Consider the following 22983-nt stretch of genomic DNA (forward strand, 5'->3'; position numbering starts at 1 on the left):
ATTAATAAACTTCATAGAATATTTCAGGACAAAGATCTTGTCGTGATTACTACGTTTATCACCATCTTTCAAAATTTTCATTATCAACTTTTAGGAATGTCATGATATACCTACAGTTGTGATCCGTCATCTAGTTTTTCGTATTATTATTCTGATCAGGTTTCGCAAGTCGCGTTTTGTTTTATGCAAAGAAATCATTTACATGATCGGTAACAGGCTTGTCTATAGGAATTTTTAAATATTGGGTCAAGAAACAGTATTGCGCCTTCGAAACAATGCGTTTTGTTCTTGAGAAAATAAATATAACTTGAAAATAATTTCTGTTTTAAATGCATAAAATACTTTGAAGAAAGCTGGGTGGGTTAACAATGGCAATATTATCGATGAGAAGAAAAAAAAATCTAAAGAAATTGAGAAGTGTGAAATGTTTTAATATTAATATGAATATGATGTATTAATAGGGTAAGGGTTATTGAAGGGTAACATACTGCTATCCCCTATTTATATTCCCTGATAAAAATCTACTACTGCTTGACATCAGATTATATAAACTTGGAACTTCTTATTTAATTCCATAGCTCTAACTACTGATCTACGGGAGGCCCAATATTTCCTCAGAATGATTTTTAAAGCTAGTTAGTTTGCTTAATGTTTCTTCGATCTTACGATCTTATGATCAATATTGTCAAAAATCTACTTCATCATCTGTTTATAAAGTTATTATTAGATCAAAAAGAAATGTGTTGATTTACTAAAATAATCACAATATTGTTTTTAATGGAAATATCCGGCACACTGGTCCCCCGTTAATGTACGTGTTGTACAATATAAAATGAAGTTCAAAGTCAAGTTATGTTTAAAATTCTGTAATAAATAAAAAAATAATCTTTGAATTCCAAAGAACGTGATTCAAAGACTGACTGAAATTATAAAAACGACAGTTTATCGCAATTTTGCTTCCGGCAAATAAATATTTATGTTTCTTACTGCCATTTTTAACATTTTTATGTTGAAATGCTTCAAAATAAATAATATACTAATTCAAATAAATACTAAGACTCACAGTATGATAAATGAATATTATGAATCATATTATGAATGAATATATTATGAATAATGAACATAAATAAATGATAAAACGTTTATTATCGTATCTAAAAAATGAAATTGTTTTATATAAATTCAGATAAAATAATTGCTTCATTAATTTTTCAATCAGGATCTGAGGATGTTTAAACATGCTGAATTTTTGTAGATTTATAGCCGCATAAATGGGAAAAGTAGAAGTACTACAAATACTAAGAAATAAAAATTTTACGTTGAAAAAACTAGAAAAAATCTTCATTTTATTTAATAGAAATATTATTAATTATCATAAAAACTAAATATATTGTTATAAAAATAGAGTAGTTTACCCAAAAATAAAATTAAAAACAGAAAAAATTAATCATAGGCAATACAATGAAATTATCTAAAATAATTTGAAAAATGTATCGATTAATTGTATGTTTAAATGTCATTTTAATTATTTAATTCTGCACCTGAGCATTTTTGGTTTTATATACTCTGATTTTAAACAATGTTTTGTTAGTTCATATTTTGTAAATAAAAAGGCTAAAAATATTAGCCTTATCAAAAAAAAAATACAAATATAAATCGCTTTTCTTACTTCTTGTGAATTGTTACTATATAAAATTCAAAAATAACTAATTTAAGCTCCCAAGTGCTTTTTATGCAATTTCCATACAAAACTTTGATTGAATTGCGCTCTATCTAAAAGACAATATTAAGAGCTAAAACTTTCAGATAATTGTTTTTTTTATCAATTTGGAGCCCTTGGGAACAAAGAAATTCGAAAACGTCCATATTACGGACCACCCTTATACACATACATACACTTTTGAAAAAATATAAAATGATATCATAAAATAATCAAACGCAAAGTAACCTCAAAATTTTTAGTTTCTATTATAGGTAAACATAAAACTATGAAGAATTTTTTTTTATTTTTATATAACACATTTTAAAAAATTGTTACATTTAGAGCTTTATACATTTTTATGCAACTATATAAAAAAATAAGTATTTTTGCTATGGAAACAAAATTGTTGTGAGTGACTAACTGTCGACGATAATATTCTCTATACGTAAAACAAAGAAATCTAAAATAATTTAAGATATAATATACACATTTGAGCACTTGTGGTATATTGCAAAAAATCTTAGATTACCTTGTGAGGGATATCTCAGGTAGTCGAAGCCGACTACTCTATATTTAACTTTTTCCGTTAACAAAGGTGATGGCATATTTTTATTTAAGGGACGATGGCTACATAGGCATTTAAAGCAAGCCCCCAAAATTCAATTATTTAGGCCTGAGATAATTTATTTATTGATAGGTACTTGGGATCAAATGTTAGGAAATATCTGGTAATGATATCAAAGTAATTCGCAAAATTAAATATTTTTTATTTAATAAATATATCAAATATTATGTCAAACCTGATTGTCTCTTAAAAAATTTCTTTACACCAATTATTGTAATAAATAAATGATAATTCTTATTTCAATTGAATTTTTGCACCAGACCTTCGTCTCAAATGAATATTTCGATTTGTTTATTATTAATGTGACTTGTTAAATTAATGTTCTTCAATAACAACAAATTTCATTATTTATTGGTTTCCTACATTCCAAACAAATGATTGTTTTCAGAATTTTGAAAAATTATCACTAATTGCCTTAACCTTCTGACATTTGCGAATCAACTTGTAAGAAGTCGTACGCATTTTAATCTTAAGTGACATTGAATCAAATATAAAATATTCTAAAAATGACAAACAATGTTCTTCAATAGAATTTTGATAAAACTTGTTCAATTATCAATCGACAAAAAAAATGTTTATTAATAAATTTATCTAAATCGCCTTGAAATACATAAAATTGAGTGCGAATCGAACATATGGTTTAATATAAATTTTCTATTGAAATAAAGGCTGTATATTTAAATCTTATTTGTAATTGGTAATGGTTAATGTTCAACAATAATGTTTATATATATATATATATATATATATATATATATATATATTTTATATGAATATGTATAGGTATTAGGGTAATCCTTAATATGGACATTTTCGAATTTCCTTGCTCCTAAGGTCTCAAATGGCTCCAAATTGATAAAAAACAATTCTCTGAAAGTTTTAGCTCTTAATATTAACTTTTAGATAGTGCGCAATTCAATTAAACTTCGTATGGAAATAGCATGAAAAAAATTTTGAAAATTAAAAAAAAAATTTTTTTAGATATAACTTAGCGACAAATGAATTAAAAATGAAAATTTGTGTCATTTTTTTATTGAAAATTTGACGCTCCGCAAAATTTTTTCATGCTATTTCCATACAAAACTTTGATTGAAATGCACTCTATCTAAAAGACAATATTAAGAGCTAAAACTTTCAGAGAATTGTTTTTTGTCAATTTGGAACCATTTGAGCCCTTGGGAGCAAGGAAATTCGAAAATGACCATATTAAGGACCACCCTCATATATACAAACAAATTTAAATAATATATATTTTCTCCTCTGTCCACCGAATTCTTCAGTAACAAATTAAAGTAAATCCATTTTTTTATGGATTTAATTTAATATTTAGAACATGTTAATTTATTGCATATTACTTAATAAACGAATAGTACATATTCAACAATATTTATAATGAAAAGTGTTAAATCAAAATTTGCAAAAAAATGTCACTTGTATTTATGAACTCCTCAAAACCATTAAAATTCAGCATATAGACGAAAAGAAATATTTTTATTCTGATTGACTATGAAATATACATGCATAATAAAAAAGAACTTGTGTTTATGATTAAAATCTCTTAATTTTTAATAAATTTTAATTTTAATTTTAATTAATTTTGTTTTATAATTTTTATTAAAATAACATTTATATTAAACGATTTGTATTGTTTTAAGAAAAAATCATTTTTTTGCAATCAGTCCTTTGTGATTAGTCCTTTAATTTTTGGATAAAAAGAGAGCAATAGCATTTATAGATTTCCAATCAAAATTATACATGTACTATTTAAAATTATTTCTAGAATCTTTGACTATTTACTTCTACTATTTATTTATATTTCTTCTAAATAAGGACTACAAAGGACAAGGATGGGGAAATAAGGACAAGGATGAATCACACGATTTTTTGCATTGTCTGTGGGTCCCCTAGACCCTAGAAAGCCGTTGGGATTGGTTTAATCGTTGAAATCTGAAGGTAGTTTTCACCTTGACGTATTTTTCTGTGAAATTTTTTGAACCGGGATAACTTAAAAAAAAGTTTAAGCCAATTTTTACAGCTGTTTTACACATCATATAAATGCATTAAACATCATCTTGATATGACCTAAATTGCAGCCTTAAATAATTGCTCTATTTTTGGAGAGTTCATGTTTTAAAATTAGAATTGAGTATAATAGCCCAGACTTTGTAATGAAAACAAAAAGCTTATTGTATTGATTTTCATCTAAAATAAAACACAATGAATATAATCATTGAAAAAAGGCAAAACGAAAATGGCAAATCGTAAATGTATGTATTGTATACATTTTTAGCTTATTTTTTCATAGATCTTTTGAATCCATATTTTTTCCTACTCTAATTAAATTTAATAGATGTCAATTCAGTTTTATGACTGTTTGGACACTAAAAAACTATGAATGATAAATATTAACTTATCAATTTTTTTTAAAAACTTTTCAAACTTATTTTTGTTGATTTACTTTAATTATTATAATATAAAATTTTGTTACAGATATTTGAATAATTTTAAAGCATCCAAATATTTACCAAATTTTCACAATTCACATTTCTTAAATTTTTCAATAATTTTGTTTAATTAATTTTATAAAACTGTTTCAAGTTTTTAAAAATAAACTCTTACTCTAGCAGAGTTGTTTGATTTATAGTTAATTAATTAATTTTAGTTAACAAATAACCCTCTGATCAAAAATTATTAATTTTAGCTAAATTAGTATGGCTAAAAGAATGATTTATAAGACAATATCCGTGTCGATGATTCTGCCAATTTATGATAAATATTGGAATACCCATTTCTCCTCAATAAATCCAAACAGTAACCACAGATAGTTATCCAATTCTACGCGGATTAACCAGAAATAGCACCTGATATCTACAGAAATTCTAGGTAAAAACCTATTTTTATTAGCTTTGATGATCGAAATAATTATTTCTTTACAATATAAATTGCGAATGAATAATTTTCAATAACAATGTCACCGGAAATTAGTTGACTGAATAAAAACGATAAAAAATATTTCCATGATCAACAATTATAGTTTTAACACGAATGAGCGAAAAAGTCATTATAATGATGAGTGGAAAAAATGTTGACTGGTTAATCTAGATATGTCAAAATGGTAATTTGGATTTTTATTTAGGACATGCAATGCTTTTTAAATTATCGGTCATGCAGGTACAAGGTAATAAAAAACACACACTTACATATTTGTAATGATATAACGAATTGAGAATATTCAATAAATATCATTTGCCCTATACTTTAAAATGGTATTTTTAAAAAATACCATATGCAATACTGGTGATGGACTTTTTTACCCGCGAAATTCTAAGGCTTGCTCTACCCTCTTTAATGGTTTTGATTGGTTAAAATTAAACTTTAATCCATTAAATATTTTTTCATATTATAATCTTTAGTACCATATAAACATCGCATGCACTTGTATAATTTTTTGTTATCAGCGCTGTTTATTTTGATATTAATAACGAAATATTAAAGAGGTTTTCTTCAGTGTTAAAATGGTTTTGGCTCGAATAAATTTGTGGTACGAAGAAACGAAAGCCTGGATTACAAAACAGAGATTCAAAATATGTTCAAAGTTAATTTAGTAATAATTTTACAAATATTTAAATTTCTTACAAACTGTTCTTTCAAATCAATCAAAAGTCAACAGTTATGTGGCCGAAAAATTGTATTCGAACATATTATGAATTTTTTGTTCGATGGTAAATTAAATAATAACTTAATATTTTCTAATTTTGCAATTATATATAGTATTTAATATTTCTACAAAACAAAAGTCTAAGAATTATTATATCATTATGTGACCAAAGATTATAACTTAATACAGTCTATTTCAAAATAGGATTGTAAATCTTAATATCAAGTCATTGAACATTCTAACCGCAAATATTTCACAAAACTCTATGAAATATATGCCTCTATGAATCATATACGTATTATTTCAACAATTAACACATCATGGAAGAACATTTCAATGCTTTTACTGCAATATTTGCTTATTTTATTAAATTATATGGCATAAATAAACTTCGAGCATTTTTGTTGCGAACAAAAGAATAAGATCTATGAAAACAAATATGAAAATTGCGTTGTTCCAGATAAAGATTAAATTTATCTGATTCAGAGATATCTGCTCTTAAAAAAAGAGAAAAATTATAAATAAATTATGAGTACCCATATGAAAGTGGTTTTATAAGTTTAGCAATAGTATCTAACTTACATCATTTAGATAAGAAACTCAAAAAATTAATTGTTTTATGATCAAACCAAAATTAATTGTTTTATGATCTGTATTGCGTCCATAAAAAATACACTATTTATTATCCAATTATAAATAAAAGAAGTGAAATATAGATAATGTTATTATAATGAATTTATCAAATTCTCCCTTTTTTAGCAAAGTTGTTTAACATAACTTGGCTTGAATCAAGCAGAAAAATCTTAAAGAAATTTTCAGTTGTATGTCGGAAAATTTTTCTTCACATAATGTAACATCTTTAAAAATTATTGTTAAATTATTTCGTATAGAAACAATAGAAAGTTTCATAAACTTTAACATTTAAGAAATATTTTCTAATTATTTGATTGATTAGAAATGACTTGCTTTTTGAGCGATAATGATAAATAATACTCACTCATATTAAGTTAATAGCGGACAATTTATATTAGATTTTTTTTAACAAATTGTATAACTATATAACTATTAATGCCTTTTTCCATAATTTATAAAATCTATAATATATTGTAATTTCATAATTCCTATTCCCAATAGAAAGGTAAAGTTTAAGGTAATAAAAGTATATTTCTGATAAAAGTAATTTTCATATCGTTGACATAAAATTAATATTCAATGTAATTATATCTATGCTAAATTTATGCATATAGTAAATAAATATATACCAATCGGGAAAAGCATGAGTTGTATTACTTGAGAGAACAAAAATAATATATAAAACAAAAATATAAATACATAAATATATGTATTGACCTTGAATAGAGAATTCAAAATCGTTGGTGGGGCAGTATAATGAGCGACTTGTAACGGATAACACATAATGCTAATTTAGGTTTCCATATTTTAGATTTTAAAATTATAACACATTGATGATGAGACAAACCTAGTCTCGGATGGTCTATTTTATCGGAAAATTGGTCTCTTATCTATGGGTCTCTCAATCAATGAGAATTAACCCTTTCCACTCGGATGCCGCAAAATTCATATAAATCTCGGAATTCGCGAGTGGAAAGGGTCAAGATTGATTGTGACGATACAATTTTCAATTTGCTATTTTTCCGTGTAACTTTTAAAAATCATTCTATTACAGTTTCACATAAAATATTTTCAGGATTATATATGGTATAATATATTAAAATGAACGCGAATTAAATCCCGAAGCTTCGAAGAGTAATGCCCGCTAATAACAAGGATATGCAAACTTCCCATATTATTCTTTTTATTCACATATCGGCGGTATGTTAAAAATCCCCTTATTAGAATCAATCCATCATACAATATAGACGTTGGACGTTATTTGATATTTTTTGCACTTATACTTTTGTGCACGAAGAATTTACGTACGTTTTGTATGAGAAGTTTCTACGGCGACTCTCACACGGTGTATAACTGATATAAAAACTTTTACCTGAGGTGGATTTTGTAGATTTATCGTTTGGAAATAAATATATTAGCATTTTGCTTGATTTCGTAAATTTTTAATCCATATATCTTTGTTTCAAATGATTTTTGTCATTATCATAAAAAGATTTTAATGACACTTGTATTACGCTCTACCTGAATTATTCTAATTAAGTTTTAAATATGTAACATAAAGTTATTTTGGTTTAAATCGATTTAACTATAAATATAATTAATATAACAACTGAAAAACTGAAACTAACACTGAAAGGAAATACTTTTGTTACGGGTTTTCAACCATCGTAAGAAGCGTGGTGATGGCTGGTTATTCATTTTTTCCCCTCTACTTTCAAATATTGTTGTTAAATTTTTTCATCTTTGCTCGTTTTTGGGATTTCGACGGTGAACCTTTTTATCCTCAAGCCCTGTTCTTTCCTAGTTATTACCAAATTGCATTTTTCCAAATTTAATTTATCTCAAGTGTGAGGGCAGACCAAAACTCCATGGTCCAAGCCGGCTTTGTATGACAAGGTTTGACTCGTTTAACCTTTGGGCAATTTTTCAAAATTCGTTTTATTTTTCAGAAACTGCACATTCCCGATAAATCATTTCATACACGAATGATTAATGTCCAAGAAGACATTAGAATGATGTACGGTGCTTCTTGTTTTTGTTAAGAAAGCTTTTATGCTTTAACCTTTGGCTTGTTTCGATAATAATATAACCTAATGTGTTCATTTGAAAAAAAAATGTAGAATGATTTTTTCGATGTGTAAAGGATAAAGGAAATTTAAATTTGCAAGTGATGAAGAGTGATTTCTAAAGCATATTTGTTGTTGATTTATTGAGGTAAATTTTTTTCAAACTTATTTTCTTAACAGTATTTTATTAAAAATTAAAAAGACGATTTCTTCTGATAAAGTTTCATACGAAAGTTGTATGATGCAGTGTGATTTTTGAAAAAAATGTGCATATGTAATATATATTTTAAACAGAAATTGAGTTCAACCCTACTTGTAATAATTATTTTTCAAAAAAACAATTAGACTGATTTTTAGAAATTAAACAGAAATGCTTACCCAAGAAAAATTTGAGTTTTAAGAGTCGATGAAGATTTAAATCTTCGTGAAAAGAAAATTAAAAGGTGTAATTTGTATTGTAATTTGTGATACTACAAAATGTATTGAAGTTTTGTACCTAAGGTCATAAATTAAGTTATAATGTTTTAAAATATATAAAATGTTCTAATGAATGCATGATAAGTGGTTACAGGTTCTAAATAGTACCTAACAATTATCTAAAAATCTAAATGAGGCTTATTTTTTGGACTCGTTTCTTCATTATCTATATAATTTATAATATTACTGTTCAATCTAATATTTAAACTGCATCAAATTGATTAAATAATGTAGCTATTATTCTGTAAAACATTTTTAAAATAAAAAAAGAACCAGGGTAAAAAGATTTTTAATAATGAATCAATTGGAAATTTTAATTAATTAACTTCCCGTGAGGTAAGTTATAGTAATCGCAAAAAAATCGAAAATGAAAATTTTTACATATCTTTACGTTTCAAAGGTTTCTGAATATTTTGGCATACCTTACCTTGGTTAGAAAAAATGGATGTATGCGTGTGTATGTGTGTGCGTGTGTGTGTGTGTGCGGATACAAATTTTCGTCGATGATTTCGGGAACACCGATCAACCAATTTGAATAATTCAATTGTGAATTATGAATAATTCGATTCGTATTGATAAGGATATGTGCTGATTAGTTTTTGGCTAAGGCAGGTCTAACCGTTCCGAGGATACGGGGGAAAAAAGTGCCAAAAACAGTAACTCAGTTTTTAAGAGAACGAAGGAAGCGTCCGATTTTAATAATTCAGAATCATTCTACTCTTATTGACAAGATGAAGAACTGATTAAATTTTTGGAAAGGCAGGTCCAGCGGTTATGGACTCTCAATAAGTATAAGTTAAAAAACTTTTATTTGACGGATAAAAATATTCATTAGACATATGTACATCAAATTATCAGATATTTTATAGAGATTTTAATAATGTGTATACATTTTGTGTAATTTTTTTTGGGTTCCTTACCAAGATTTTTAATAACGGTACGTGAAGTTCCAGCAATTTGCCTTAAAGCACTATGCCATGCATCCCACTATTTAATTTTAACTTTGAACATGATTCCATAGTTATGAAAATCAAAATGGACCTTTGTGCCCCGCCCTATGCGCATCCTACAATTGTCAAACCATTATTAAAAGTGAATGAAGTACAATCATCATGTTGGAAATATTATTATTACCCGCAGATTGAATTTCATAATCGATATTCATATTTATTTTACCTTTCTGCACATTGTCTAAGAAGTTTCAGTTCTAGTAAATAAAACATCCATTCCCGCATTATTTCCCAGACCCACCAGGAAGTGAAACGTGTAATTTAATAAAATTTCTTTAAATGCATTTTATCGAGTATTTCAAAAGATGAAAAGTAAAAAATTTCGCAACTGTCTGTGCATGATTCCAGTATTATTTCACTTTTTGGAATTTCTTCTTTAACCGTTGTTTAGCATGCCAAAGTAAGTTGCAATAGAAAATGTCATATGCAAATAAGCATTGTGGCATCTTTGAGGAGACGGTAACGGATTTGCAACGTTTGAAGATCGATTTGCTCCGGGCTAAATATTGTGCAAGAAATCGAAAGAGAATCGCTATAGTTAAGAAGATTGACGATAATTTTAATAGAGGAAACTGTACGCAATCGATATCCACCTATTTAAGTTTCAGGTCAAAAACTAACCAACTTCGAAATGATATCTTTCAAATAATTCTTTAATTTACAAAGTCGGTTCAAACTTTTTTACGATGTGACCAACAACAAATACAGATAGTAAATAGTCATAACCATTGCTGAAGATTTGCTCTTCATTTCATCATTGATTATTACAATAGTACATAATTAAAGTTCAATTATTTGCCTTTATTGTAGTAATGGCAAAGTTCATTTAGCACAAGGGAGAATGGAAGTTATTACAATATAATCAAAGTGTCGATTAATATCAACATGTCAATAACTTATTGTTCTCTGATTCCTACTGATCAGTCTTAATATCTTTTCATCACCCTGCTGATGGTGGTACTTTGTGAGCAAAATAATAAAATAATAGATACTTTTATTTTTAAGAATGAATGTTAATGATATTAATACCTTGGTTCCCAACCTCTGGGGCATGCACCCTCAGATGTGGGCACATCTGTTACCAAAATGCTATTATCACCAAAAATCAACAAAAACATTGAAACTATATAAAAAGTTTAAATTTATTTTAATTACAATCTGTCACACTTAGGACATACAGTTTGTTGTTTGATTTGACCTTTCTTATTATATGAATCTTAAATGGATGGCAACCCAGTAGTTGTCTAGTCCAGTTATGACTAATTATCTGTACTCGTATTTGCTGACATTTTTATTATATATGCAACTATACCCACGAGAGGCAATTTTTACTTGAGGCAATATTTGAGATCTATAACCTGAAGCGGAAATTTGACATCAAAGTTGCCTGATGTCGACTTGGCGGTAGCGGGAATCGAACCAGCGAACCCGGGACTAGTTGGTGCTAGCCCCTAAATAAAAAAAACATAACATTGCATACTCATTTGTAGTCTGATAATAGGAGTTATGAATTTATTGAAAGAAATTATTAAGAAAATTGAGGGGTGAGCAATATTTTTTTATTAGAACGGGGGAAACAAGTTGAAATAGTAGCAAATAGTAGCAAATAATAGATGAATAGTACTTTCGACACATATATTTTAGACATCAATATCATATATTATTTCATAGTTTTATAATAATTTTGCCGTGAAATTTAAAAGACATTCCTCAATATATGTATTATTTGAAAGAAAACGGAACAATAAAATATGTACCTATTAATTGGGCTAATAGGTACAAGTTAAGTGGTGTAAGTTTTGTGATATCTCAAAAAAATATTCTGATATGGACATCTTATATTTAAAGACATAAATTGTAATAGTAATTTCTAACCTATTGGCATTTATATTGCAAAAATTGAGTAGTCTATAATTTATTGAAAAATTGGATCTGATATCGTCTGAGAATAATCTGAACTTGAAATTTGAATATTTATTATGCAAGTAGTTTTTTGCACTACTGTTAAATATATTAGCTTGATTGATAATAGTAAATCTTAAAACGCTTTTTAATAGTTGAGTATGTATTAAAATCTGTGCGATAGGAAATTGAAAATAAAGTTGAATGTCAAGATTATTTAAATTCTATTCGTCACGTACAGACGGTCATACCTGTTTTTCTCATATTTAAAAATGAGACAAAATCATATTTTTCGTGACAAATTTGAAAAAAATAACACTTTATCTGTGAAGGTGTTCAGAATGCACATATTTTCAATTCAAGTAAATTATACAAATAAACAATTGGTTTTAAAAATAATATTATGATAATAAACAATGTAGTTTTATAGATGAATTTTAACATATTAGTATGGTGACCATACGTCCCGGATTTCCATCTTGTGTCCCGGGTTTTCATAAAAGCAATATTTGTCCCAGATTTCATTCTTTTGTCCCAGATTGTCCCGAATTTTAAAAAAATATAGGTATAAACTAAATTTTCGAAATTACAAGATAGTTAATGTCAAATTACAAAAATCCATCAAATATCTCAAAATGATGTAAACAACGAGTATGCTTATATGAAGAATAGGTTAAGAAATGGGAATATTTTCGAATGCAAAATACCAAAGTGTTAAAATAGAATCTCACATTGATAATTTCGGACTTCTATTTTCAATTTTACGAAAATTAGCAATTTTTGTCTTCCATTTTCAATTTTTGGAAAATTAGCTATCCCCCCGACCCGTATTAAGGCAACTACCAAGTTGCCGTCCCGATTTTGATCAAAAGAAATATGGTCAAATTTAATATTAGGCAAAAAGTATCAAGAATAATTACTGTGAGCTCAATTAACACCAGCCAATATAATTTGTTCGCCAATAAAAAGATGATATTGTATTTTGTCGGGAAATTGCACAAAAACTACACGTGAGCGTGCAAGTAAAAACAAATAAATTTTCAAAACAGGAATTGCTGGTCCCCGGATGTCGAATCCGCATAGGTAATTGTGTTTCGAGCACACAATATACAATTGTTTATCATTGTCGCGTTTGTATTGCGATTATTAGAACCGATGATTCTAAATTGAGCTTATTATAGGGGACCTCAGGTTCATTCAACCGAAACTGAATATATAATTTACATAGGCTTTACTAGGTAATTATTAAATACACAGACAGTACCTTCATGCATTCAATGTTTCAATTAAACTAGAAAATGCGAGGTAAACTAATAACAAAGAAAAATTCATTAATTTCTCATCTTTTAAAAAATAGACTTTCTAATCAATAGTAAAAAAGGTGGCATGGTGATTGAAGCTGTAGACTTCGAATCAATGGTTCCAGGTTTCATACAAGCCACGGACAACCTGATGTCAAAAGCAGAAGCATCGGTTTTCACTTGAAAGTATAGATGGCAACACATTGCCAAATAAATATAATCCTTTTACGACATTGCTGCATAATTAAAACTAGTTGGTATTAGTGTTTTGCCTTGAGGCAAGTTACATAAACTTCTCCGTATGTGTAAATAATCGACATAATCAATAAAAAATAAATTAATTTTTAAGTGATTAAATCCGATTGGATTTATTACACATAATTGAAAATGAACGAACTCCGTCAACTCGGAGTATTTTCTAAAAGCAAATTTTCACGAATCAATATTTTTTTTAATTAGACCACTTTCCGTAGAACTTTAGTGGTTTAGTATGTTCATTAAGACCAAGTACTCTATCATTATACCAAGTAAATCGCCTATTTTAATTCTAACAAACGTAAAGAAAACTACTTATTTTCTCAAACTTTAATAATTTTTTAAAATTAATCTACTTGTCGTAAGGCCGTAATATTTCAGTAAGTTTTATAAGACCATGATATATATCGCCAAAAAAATTCCATAAAAGTCGGCTTAACTTTTTTTTCAACAGTTAATTACAAGCTAATTAATTGCTGTTAACCATATAAAAAACCAATATTATAATTTATTTATTTTTTAATAAAATGTAAGTGAGTAGCTAGAACGACTGGACCTGAATCGATCTCCCATCGAGAAGCTTGAAGTCAAGCAGTAATGAAATCCGTTTTTCCTTAGAATATATATATTATCAAGTCAAAATATTCCTGATTCGACACTGCTGCATCAACAAATTATCTCCCATTTACTAGAATTTGCAATTACAATTTATCACATAGGTATCGGACAACAGTTTGGGTTGCCATCTATAAAACCGACTTGTATTAAGTCAAATCAGTACAAAAGCTTATAGAACACAAATTCTGATTGCTGTTCAAAATAATATAAATAAATATTTAATAAAATGTAATTATCTTAGAACCGGCACATGCAACATTATATAATAAAATCATTTTACCATAAATGTTCAATGTGTTCTGTCTCTTACGATTGTTTGAAATTGCATAAGAATTAACTGGAACTGCAAAAGTCACAAGCCTATAATACATGCTGGTAATAAATGTTTAAGAATAAAGGATGCGAAACGACATCTGACCAATAATGTCAGAACAAGAGTTCTTGTAACCCGTTTCCGTGAAGATGCACGCAAATGCTTCTTAGCACAAGGTTAAAAGCATATAATTTTATTTCGACATATTTAACTGGATATTTATCTTTCTTGGAATCGCACGGGGATTTAAATTTTAGCGTTTACAAGATAATAATGGTATTTGCATATTCTAATATAATCTCTACATATAATGGAAGGGATGACTTTACTGATACAAATATCTGATAGTTCATCTTTTATTTTAATAAAATTACCACTTACCTCTGTCTATTTTTGCAGAAGGAAAAACATCAACCGAAACCTTAGATGAAGAAACTGTTATTGTTCCACTTGAAGCACAACGTGAAGGTAACAGTGAGCCAAACACCCACATAATTATTGGAGGATTTGGACCCCCATTAAACTTTGGCGCTCCACTTGTTGGAGGATTTGGACCACAAGTAAGTGATAATAAATATACCTGAAAAGGTAGAAGGATAATGTTGAATAATGATTTTGAAATTCAAATTTAAGAAACTAATTAAATAAAATATTGCAATAATTTGTGGCAACATTTCTGTCAATTGAAACTAATTTACTCAGGGCTGGTAGCAAGAACTTCCCTTTAAATTATTCGTTTTTAAATGCATATATAAATATTAGGTTGGTCCTTAACATGGACATTTTTGAATTTCCTTGCTCCCAAGGGTTCCAAATTGATAAAAAACAATTCTCTCAAAGTTTTAGCTCTTAATATTAACTTTTAGATAGTGCGCAATTCAATCAAAGTTTTGTATGGAAATAGCATGAAAAAATTTTCAAAAATTTTAAAAAATTTCTTGGATATAATTTAGCGAACAAATGAATGAGTTTTATACCTAAAAATTTTTTTTTTAATTTCCAAAATTTTTTCCATGCTATTTCCATACGAAGTTTGATTGAATTGCGCACTATCTAAAAGTTAATATCAAAAGCTAAAACTTTCAGAGAATTGTTTTTTATCAATTTGGAACCATTTGAGCCCTTGGGAGCAAGAAAATTCCAAAACGTCCACACTAAGAACCACCCTAATAATTATATAAAAAACCAACTCGATCTTTTAAAGTTAGTAAAGTTAAACATTAATTTATCTTAACATTTGGAGCACCTACACCTACTTATAAATATTAATATACTTATAAACAACCATTTTTATGTGTTGTGTACAATATCTACAACTCAATCTTAATTCAAACAAGAAAATGCGAATATAATCATATTTTTCTATTAGTTATACTCAAAACATTGTTTTATCAACATTGAAAATTACTCTTTTTAGTATACTTCAAACATAATTTTTTTTATGATTTTTTTAATTCAGGTGAATTGATTTAAGATGTTTTGGCTTTGCAGACATAAAATATTTTGCTATCTTAATTATATTCCCAATTTAAATACAAAGCAGAACCAACAAACAGATATATTCAGATAATTTCAGTTGCAAGAAAATTGCTTTTCAAGAACAGTATATGATTGATGGAAAACATTTGATAAAGGCTGATCTATTTTGGATCATCTGTATTCAAATGAAAGCGAAATTGGTACTTTATATACATCGTATTATCTGCGAGTATCCGTAGTTATCTGTATAAGAAGTTTTGAATAAGCACCTTATTACAATTGCATCTTAATTCTTTCCACTCGCGAATTCCGAGATTTGTATGAATTTTGCCGCGGGCATCCGAATGGAAAGGGTTATACGTAAGTGTGAGTGTTCAATGAAAATTTGTTCCAGCACTTGCCCATTAATTTATTATTACTGTCTATACTACTCGTACTTTTTTAGTAATTTTTTTTCTTTTAGTTTGGAGAAATATCTCCTTTCGTCGGAATACCACCTCATGAGCCACCATTCTTAGCCGGTGTACCTCAGCCAGCACCATCAGTATTTGCTGGTCTAAATCCCTTTGGAAATGGGGGCGGATTCCTGGGAGGGTTGGAATCAGGATTAGCACTCATGCGACGTCAGTTGTCGACAATACTCAACCATGTTCCTGGTGTTGGAAATCCAGCTCAGGGTGATGGTAATACGACATCGTCAACGAAGGTAAGGAGACCTATTATATATAGTTTAGTCCTAAAATTTTACTTGTCAAATTGTAAATGATTCAAGTTACTTTTCCTAATATTTGCTTCTCACTATATAGTAGCGTGCACATAAGGGGCCATAAAAATTCAGGAATTGACCGATTAAATATAAATATTTTCGGATTAAATCATTTTAGATTAATTTTGGTAAATATTAAACTCAAACTTCATAAAGTTTGTTTGTACTAAATGGGCTGATCTCTTTTTACTCTTATTTGCTTGCTTGGCTCCTCCGTAGATTAGTTGCTTACTTAGTTTGAATCAGAGATACAAGATTCGATACCCTTTTGGCAGCCTAATGTCAAGCAGTAGTGACATCGGTTTGCATTTGGAAATATAGATAGCAACATGAACGAATCAATAAAAAACTAGTAGCGCATGGCATCGTCCCTTAATGCAAATTGCTGGAACTTCCTGTACTAAAAATTAAAATTTTTGATATATAGAAATCATTAATTTGTATCGTTTTCCAGGTTATTGATGGTCATCGTATCACAATAAACGAAACCGTATATAGCAATGGTTATGATGGATCCGTATTCAAAGTACGAGTAGTTGACGTTCATCCAGAGAAACCTGACCATAAGCCATCTGAAGAGGAAGATGGTGCAGAAGTCACCACAACCAATCCTAAATTGCAGACCGAGAAAATGGGCAAAATCGACAGCGTCGAGGTTACTACTGAAACTGAAAGAACTGAAACTATCAATGGTATGAGAAATTTTGTAATTAGGACAACATAGCATAATGCATTTTTTATTAGAACAATCATGAATGTCAAATCACAATCAACATAATAAAAAGAAAGAGCATTGTGTCTATTAATCATCCATTAATAGTTTACTCGTCTGGTGACAATTTCAATAAAATGTAGAAATAATAATTATCATTAATATAAAATGATCATCAGAAGAAGTGGCAACCTTCAGGGTGGGTGCGGAGTTCAGATCATATGCACTTTCAAAGTTGAGGTTAAATTGAGTCTAATTCCAAAAATGCATGCAATTTGTTAGAAGTAAAAAATAGCGGTTTTTTAGAATAATTTCTGCTTTTTATTTCGTTATATTCGATTAATTTATCATGAGTAAATAATTCCTTTATCATTGCAGATAGTGGTATTGAATTGTCAGAAAATAGTGCTACAGAAATATCAACCAAAGAAAATACTAGTGAATCTGGTGAAAAACTGAGCAATGACATCAACGAAAAAAGCGAAGAGGTTAGCGGAAAACCAGACAAATTAACAATGCCTTGAATTCTAAATATATCAGAATAATTCAAAGCATCCCTAATATTATCTGCATGAGTTTAAAACGAATTATAACAGATAACCAGGATATGAAATAGTAGAAGAAATTCGATTTTTCAACTACAAATTACATTCGTAAACTTAGTCAAATATTAATATAAATACTTGCTAATATTTTTGAAATTCTACATAGATAAATATTAAATGTCAATTCGATCCAAAATTATATAGAACAATTTGACTTCAATAGTTTTAAAATTCAATTTACAACGTTTTCTAAAATGATCCATTAATGGTGCTGAAATTTTCTGAATCAACTTCAATATGTTGAAAAATCAAAATTTCTTCTTATCGACTATATTTTCCGAAAATTAACAAATTCATCATAATAAATTCGTTATACTAAATAATAATCTTATTAAAACTTATTGCTATACATTAGGTAAAGAAATGCTTTTTTAAACATTAAAACCAAAATGATATTTGGTTAATTATTGTCATATCATATAAAATTTGCATTAATCATCGGACAGCCTTATTAAATTTTTTATGGGTCTCTAATTATTTTTGCATGATTATTAATTAGCAGGATGATTGATTAAGCATGATCGAAGAATTTATTTCTTGATATAAATCAATTATATAAAAATATATATTAAATAAAAAAATAACAACAATTTTTAAAAAGTACACTATAAATCAAAAGTTTAAATGTCATATTTTTTTATTTTTGTAATTAATTGCAATTGAATTTTAGAGATCCCAGTGTTTATAATTGCAATTATTTATAAGCGTGATGTAATTAAAAATATAATTCAAAAGTGAAATAAAATTAATACGTTACTATTACTATTAAATTATTAAGTTAAAATATATTAATAGCAAGAAATATTACTTATTATGTAACAGAGACCTGATCATAATTTGGCAAAAAAGTACAAAACTGGTTAAAAACCCATTTAATGAGTATTTCTATGGACGAAATTTGGTATGTGGTTTAAACTTCCAACTAATATGCTATACATCGAAAATGCATGTATTAAAACTTAATATATTATTATTTTTGATTAGGTCTACTTTATAATTATAACTATATTATAATATTTATCTACGTATATTAAAATCGCATGTAAAAATATTTTTAATATATATTTTAAACAAAATATTTAAGTTTTTCATATATTGCATGCGCCTTTGGAAATGGTTTGCTTGCGTGCACGAAATGATAAATGCATATAATATTTATTGAAATGATAAGTGCATGATTTATTATTTTATTTAGTTATAATTTACATATTTTCAAATGTCTACTCGTTATTTTATATGAAATCTTATAAAGATATAAAAAAAAATCACAATTTTTCAGCACTTTTGCACTGTCCAAGAACATTTTAAGATCAAATTTATTTTTGCCATAGTTTCTTTAAAAGTTTGTAGATTCAGGGACCGATTCTGTCGCATAACAGACAAATGTTATGACAAGGCCATGTTACGCTCCAACTTCCATACATTATGCAACTGAAACATACTGAATACTATCAAAATGTCATGTATTTGCTGTGCATTCAGACGTTTTACACATAAACTGCAACGTCATTCGTATGTTATGAACCTGAGTCAGAAAGACCCTGTTATCTAACATCGTTTTTTTTTGACATTTGTGCAGTTTCTAGGTTAGGTTCTGAGAAAAACGCCTGACTGCACAGCAAACACGTTGCTTTTGACAATATTTAGAACAAATTTGTATAAAAAGTTCTTCATAACATAGCCTTGCTATAACATTGGTTTATTATGCGGCAAAATCGGTCCATTATTGTGAGAATTTTAATTACACAACTGTACAATTTTTGTAGTTTTATATAGATTTGTATTTAATTCCAAGAAAAAAATTAAAATTTTAAATCACTAGCAATTGCTTGTAGTACGAATTTAATACCCACGTAGGCATAATTTTGTATAATTTTTGTTTTTCTGCACATTAAAACTAACAGACAGAAATGTGGTATGTGAAGGTTTCAGGAAATAATGCAAGCGAAGACTTCCAAGAAAATGTTTCGGATGACAAGAGCGAAAATTTTGACAGGAGCACCGAAAGGTAATACTAATTAAAATAATTAAAATTAACCAAAATCAATCATGAATAAAAAAATTAATATCGATACGTTTTTATTAACCAACTCGACCATCGTCATTGCTAAGGAAATATTTAGGAACAATTTAGGATTTATTTGCAACTAAGGAATAAAAATGTTCATTGAGCTATAATCTCTTTCTGAACTTCAGAATTTATTATCCGTTCCTTATTTTTCTGCATCATGAACAGTTTTTACACTTAACCCTTTCGCTTAACATTTTCCGCAAGGAAAGACACTGCTGTACGTGCCATCGAACAGCCCAGTAACGCTACTGAAAGGTTCGAACATATTTTAAGATTGTCCAATTATTATTATTAACTAGTAGTGTATGGCATCGTGCCTTGAGGCAAATTGCTGGAACTTCCCATACCTTAATGAAATTAATAATAATTCGATTTCATTATTCTTATTTCATAAACTTTCATTATTCTTATTTTATAAAAATTAAATAAACAAAACTTAATCGGATTTCAAATGAAGAATCATATCAGATATTTATAAGTATTCAAAAAAATTTATTTGAGAATTAAAAAAAAATGAGTTAAAAAAATTCTTACTCCAGTAACAACCGTTTCGTTAACACAAGTAGAAAGTTTTTTAAATCATTCAAATCTGATGCTTAGTTCTCTCAAAAACTGCTATTTTTTGCACCTTTAGCCATATATATCTTCAAAACGGCTAGACCTAGACCTTTGCCAAAATCTGATTGCACCACTTCTCCCCATCATTACGAATCGAATGTTTTTTGGATCACTCAAATCGGTTGATCCGTTCTCTTAAAAACTGACATTTTTAACACTTTTTGCTCCATATCTCCGAAGTCGCTTAACCTGTCATCAAAAACTAAGCAGCACGTCTCTTCATCAATACGAATCAAATGTTTTTTGAACCATTATTGGTTCATCAGTACGCCCGAAATCGTGGACGAAAAATGGTCTCCACACATACACACACGCACACACATGCACACACATCCATTTTTCTGAGGTATGCCAAAATGTTCAGAAACCTCTGAAACGTGAAGATATGCAAAAAAATTCATTTTCGATTTTTGGTCTATTATGGGAAGTTAAAAATGTATTTGAAAATTAAGAATTGCACATCTAAAAACTAAAAATTGCAATGAAAATTTAGAATTCTTAATAATTTAGGTTATTCAAGTAGTATGCTCATCTAATATACAACGTACATCTTTACTATTTTGCCATATCGTAAAGCATCATCTACTAAGGGGGCGACCATTAATCACGTGAGCGAGTTTTTAAGAATTTTTGGACCTAGCGCTCCCCTTTGGTGATACCTGGTGATATTCAAAATTTTTCCCCCTCCCCCAACAAACATCACGTGTATTTTTAATTAGGTGAAAAAACTGTAACTTTTTTTTTAATGTTTCTTCAAAAAATAAATATACGTGATATCTTACTATACCCCTCCCTCCCCCACGTGATATTTCGTGATCTTTCGTCAAACCCCTTCTCCTCCTAAAAAAAGTTGGTAATTCGACATTAAAATTAACAAATTATTTACAATACCTACAACTAACCAATATCTTGCATCTTCAAAAAATACAGATTCATTTTTTAGCAATTACTTGCAATAGTTTATTATATTTCCCCATTTTTCCTTCAGCCTTGATGTGTCTCAATCTCAACCCATACAACCAGCCTATCCAGAAGAAGTTTATGACTACGGCCAAGAAATCCTCTCAGTGCCTTCTCCAGATGAATGGAATAATGCCAACTACCAATATGAAGATTTACTGGATACAAATGAAATTCAACATGCAGATAATGATTTATCTAACGATATTGCCATTAATGATATCGCAGCAGCCGCTGGTGTCACAGCTGATCCACAATCGGAGTTGATAGATGTTTTTCAAGGAGATAAATTTGCTGATGAAATTGCTGAAGTGGAAACAAACGAGAGGAAGTTTAGGAGTCTTAATTTGAAACCAATAAAATAAAGAGGTTTTTAAGTATTAAAGTTCGAACAAAACACATAATTGTGATTGGGCAACTGACTTTATCTTGATTTGACTGATTTTTGTAAATAACTGATGACAACATCATACTTTGCTCAGAGGAGGATAGAAGTTGATTAAGTGCTTATCTTCTTTTAACGGATTTTCCCTGATTTCCCTGACTTTTCTTTTAAAAAGAAAATAGTTTAATTCTGATGTGTATCAATTGAACCACGTTTTGGTATGATTTTTACTATATTTATTCACTTATAAAAAATCAAAAACTTCTTGAGTTGAATAAGCGAAATTGAATAATTATTACTGAAGTGTATCAATTGAGCCAGGTTTTGGTATGATCTTTTCTATATTTATTTATTTATAAAAAATCAAAAACTTCAGAACTTGAATAAGCAAATCATGCTCCTGATTAATTTTGTTTCACAAACTACTATATCACCAATAATTTAAAAAAGAAAAAAAAACATTACAAAAAATGTTTTGTTGAATTATATTTTAATTTGGATCATAGATAACCTTATTCATTCACAACAAATTTAAAATTCAGCATTTTAAGATTTATATACGATCTTTGGTCTACTACCTAATTCTCACAAGTCAGTCTAATTCAGGATGAGATGGAATAAAATAAAATTATTTTTGTGCCAATTATATATATATATATATATATAATATATTTATATAAATTAGGGTAGTTCTTAATATTGGTATTTTCGAATTTCTTTGCTCCCAAGGGCTCAAATGCTTCCAAATTAATAAAATAAAATTATCTAAGACTTTTAGCTCTCAATAATAATATTTAGATAATCCGCAATTCAATTAAAAGTTTCTT

At 28.2% G+C, this 22983-nt stretch overlaps 1 protein-coding gene across 1 annotated transcript in view; it reads left to right on the plus strand.

The window, feature by feature from the left end:
- The window catches only part of LOC113386147, a 48555-nt gene extending 26419 nt beyond the window's left edge, over positions 1 to 22136 (plus strand). The window contains exons 3-8 of the mRNA XM_026623947.1: positions 14932 to 15120; positions 16503 to 16745; positions 17260 to 17497; positions 17896 to 18005; positions 20048 to 20130; positions 21800 to 22136. Coding sequence (XP_026479732.1) covers positions 14932 to 15120; positions 16503 to 16745; positions 17260 to 17497; positions 17896 to 18005; positions 20048 to 20130; positions 21800 to 22136 — 1200 coding nt within the window. The remainder of the gene's footprint in view (positions 1 to 14931; positions 15121 to 16502; positions 16746 to 17259; positions 17498 to 17895; positions 18006 to 20047; positions 20131 to 21799) is intronic.
- Positions 22137 to 22983: the final 847 nt, after the last annotated feature.

This window comes from Ctenocephalides felis, unplaced genomic scaffold (genome assembly GCF_003426905.1).
Source record: "Ctenocephalides felis isolate EL2017-DRISC unplaced genomic scaffold, ASM342690v1 CF-g0.4_SCAFFOLD_03571, whole genome shotgun sequence".
NCBI classification, from domain to species: Eukaryota; Metazoa; Arthropoda; class Insecta; order Siphonaptera; family Pulicidae; genus Ctenocephalides; species Ctenocephalides felis.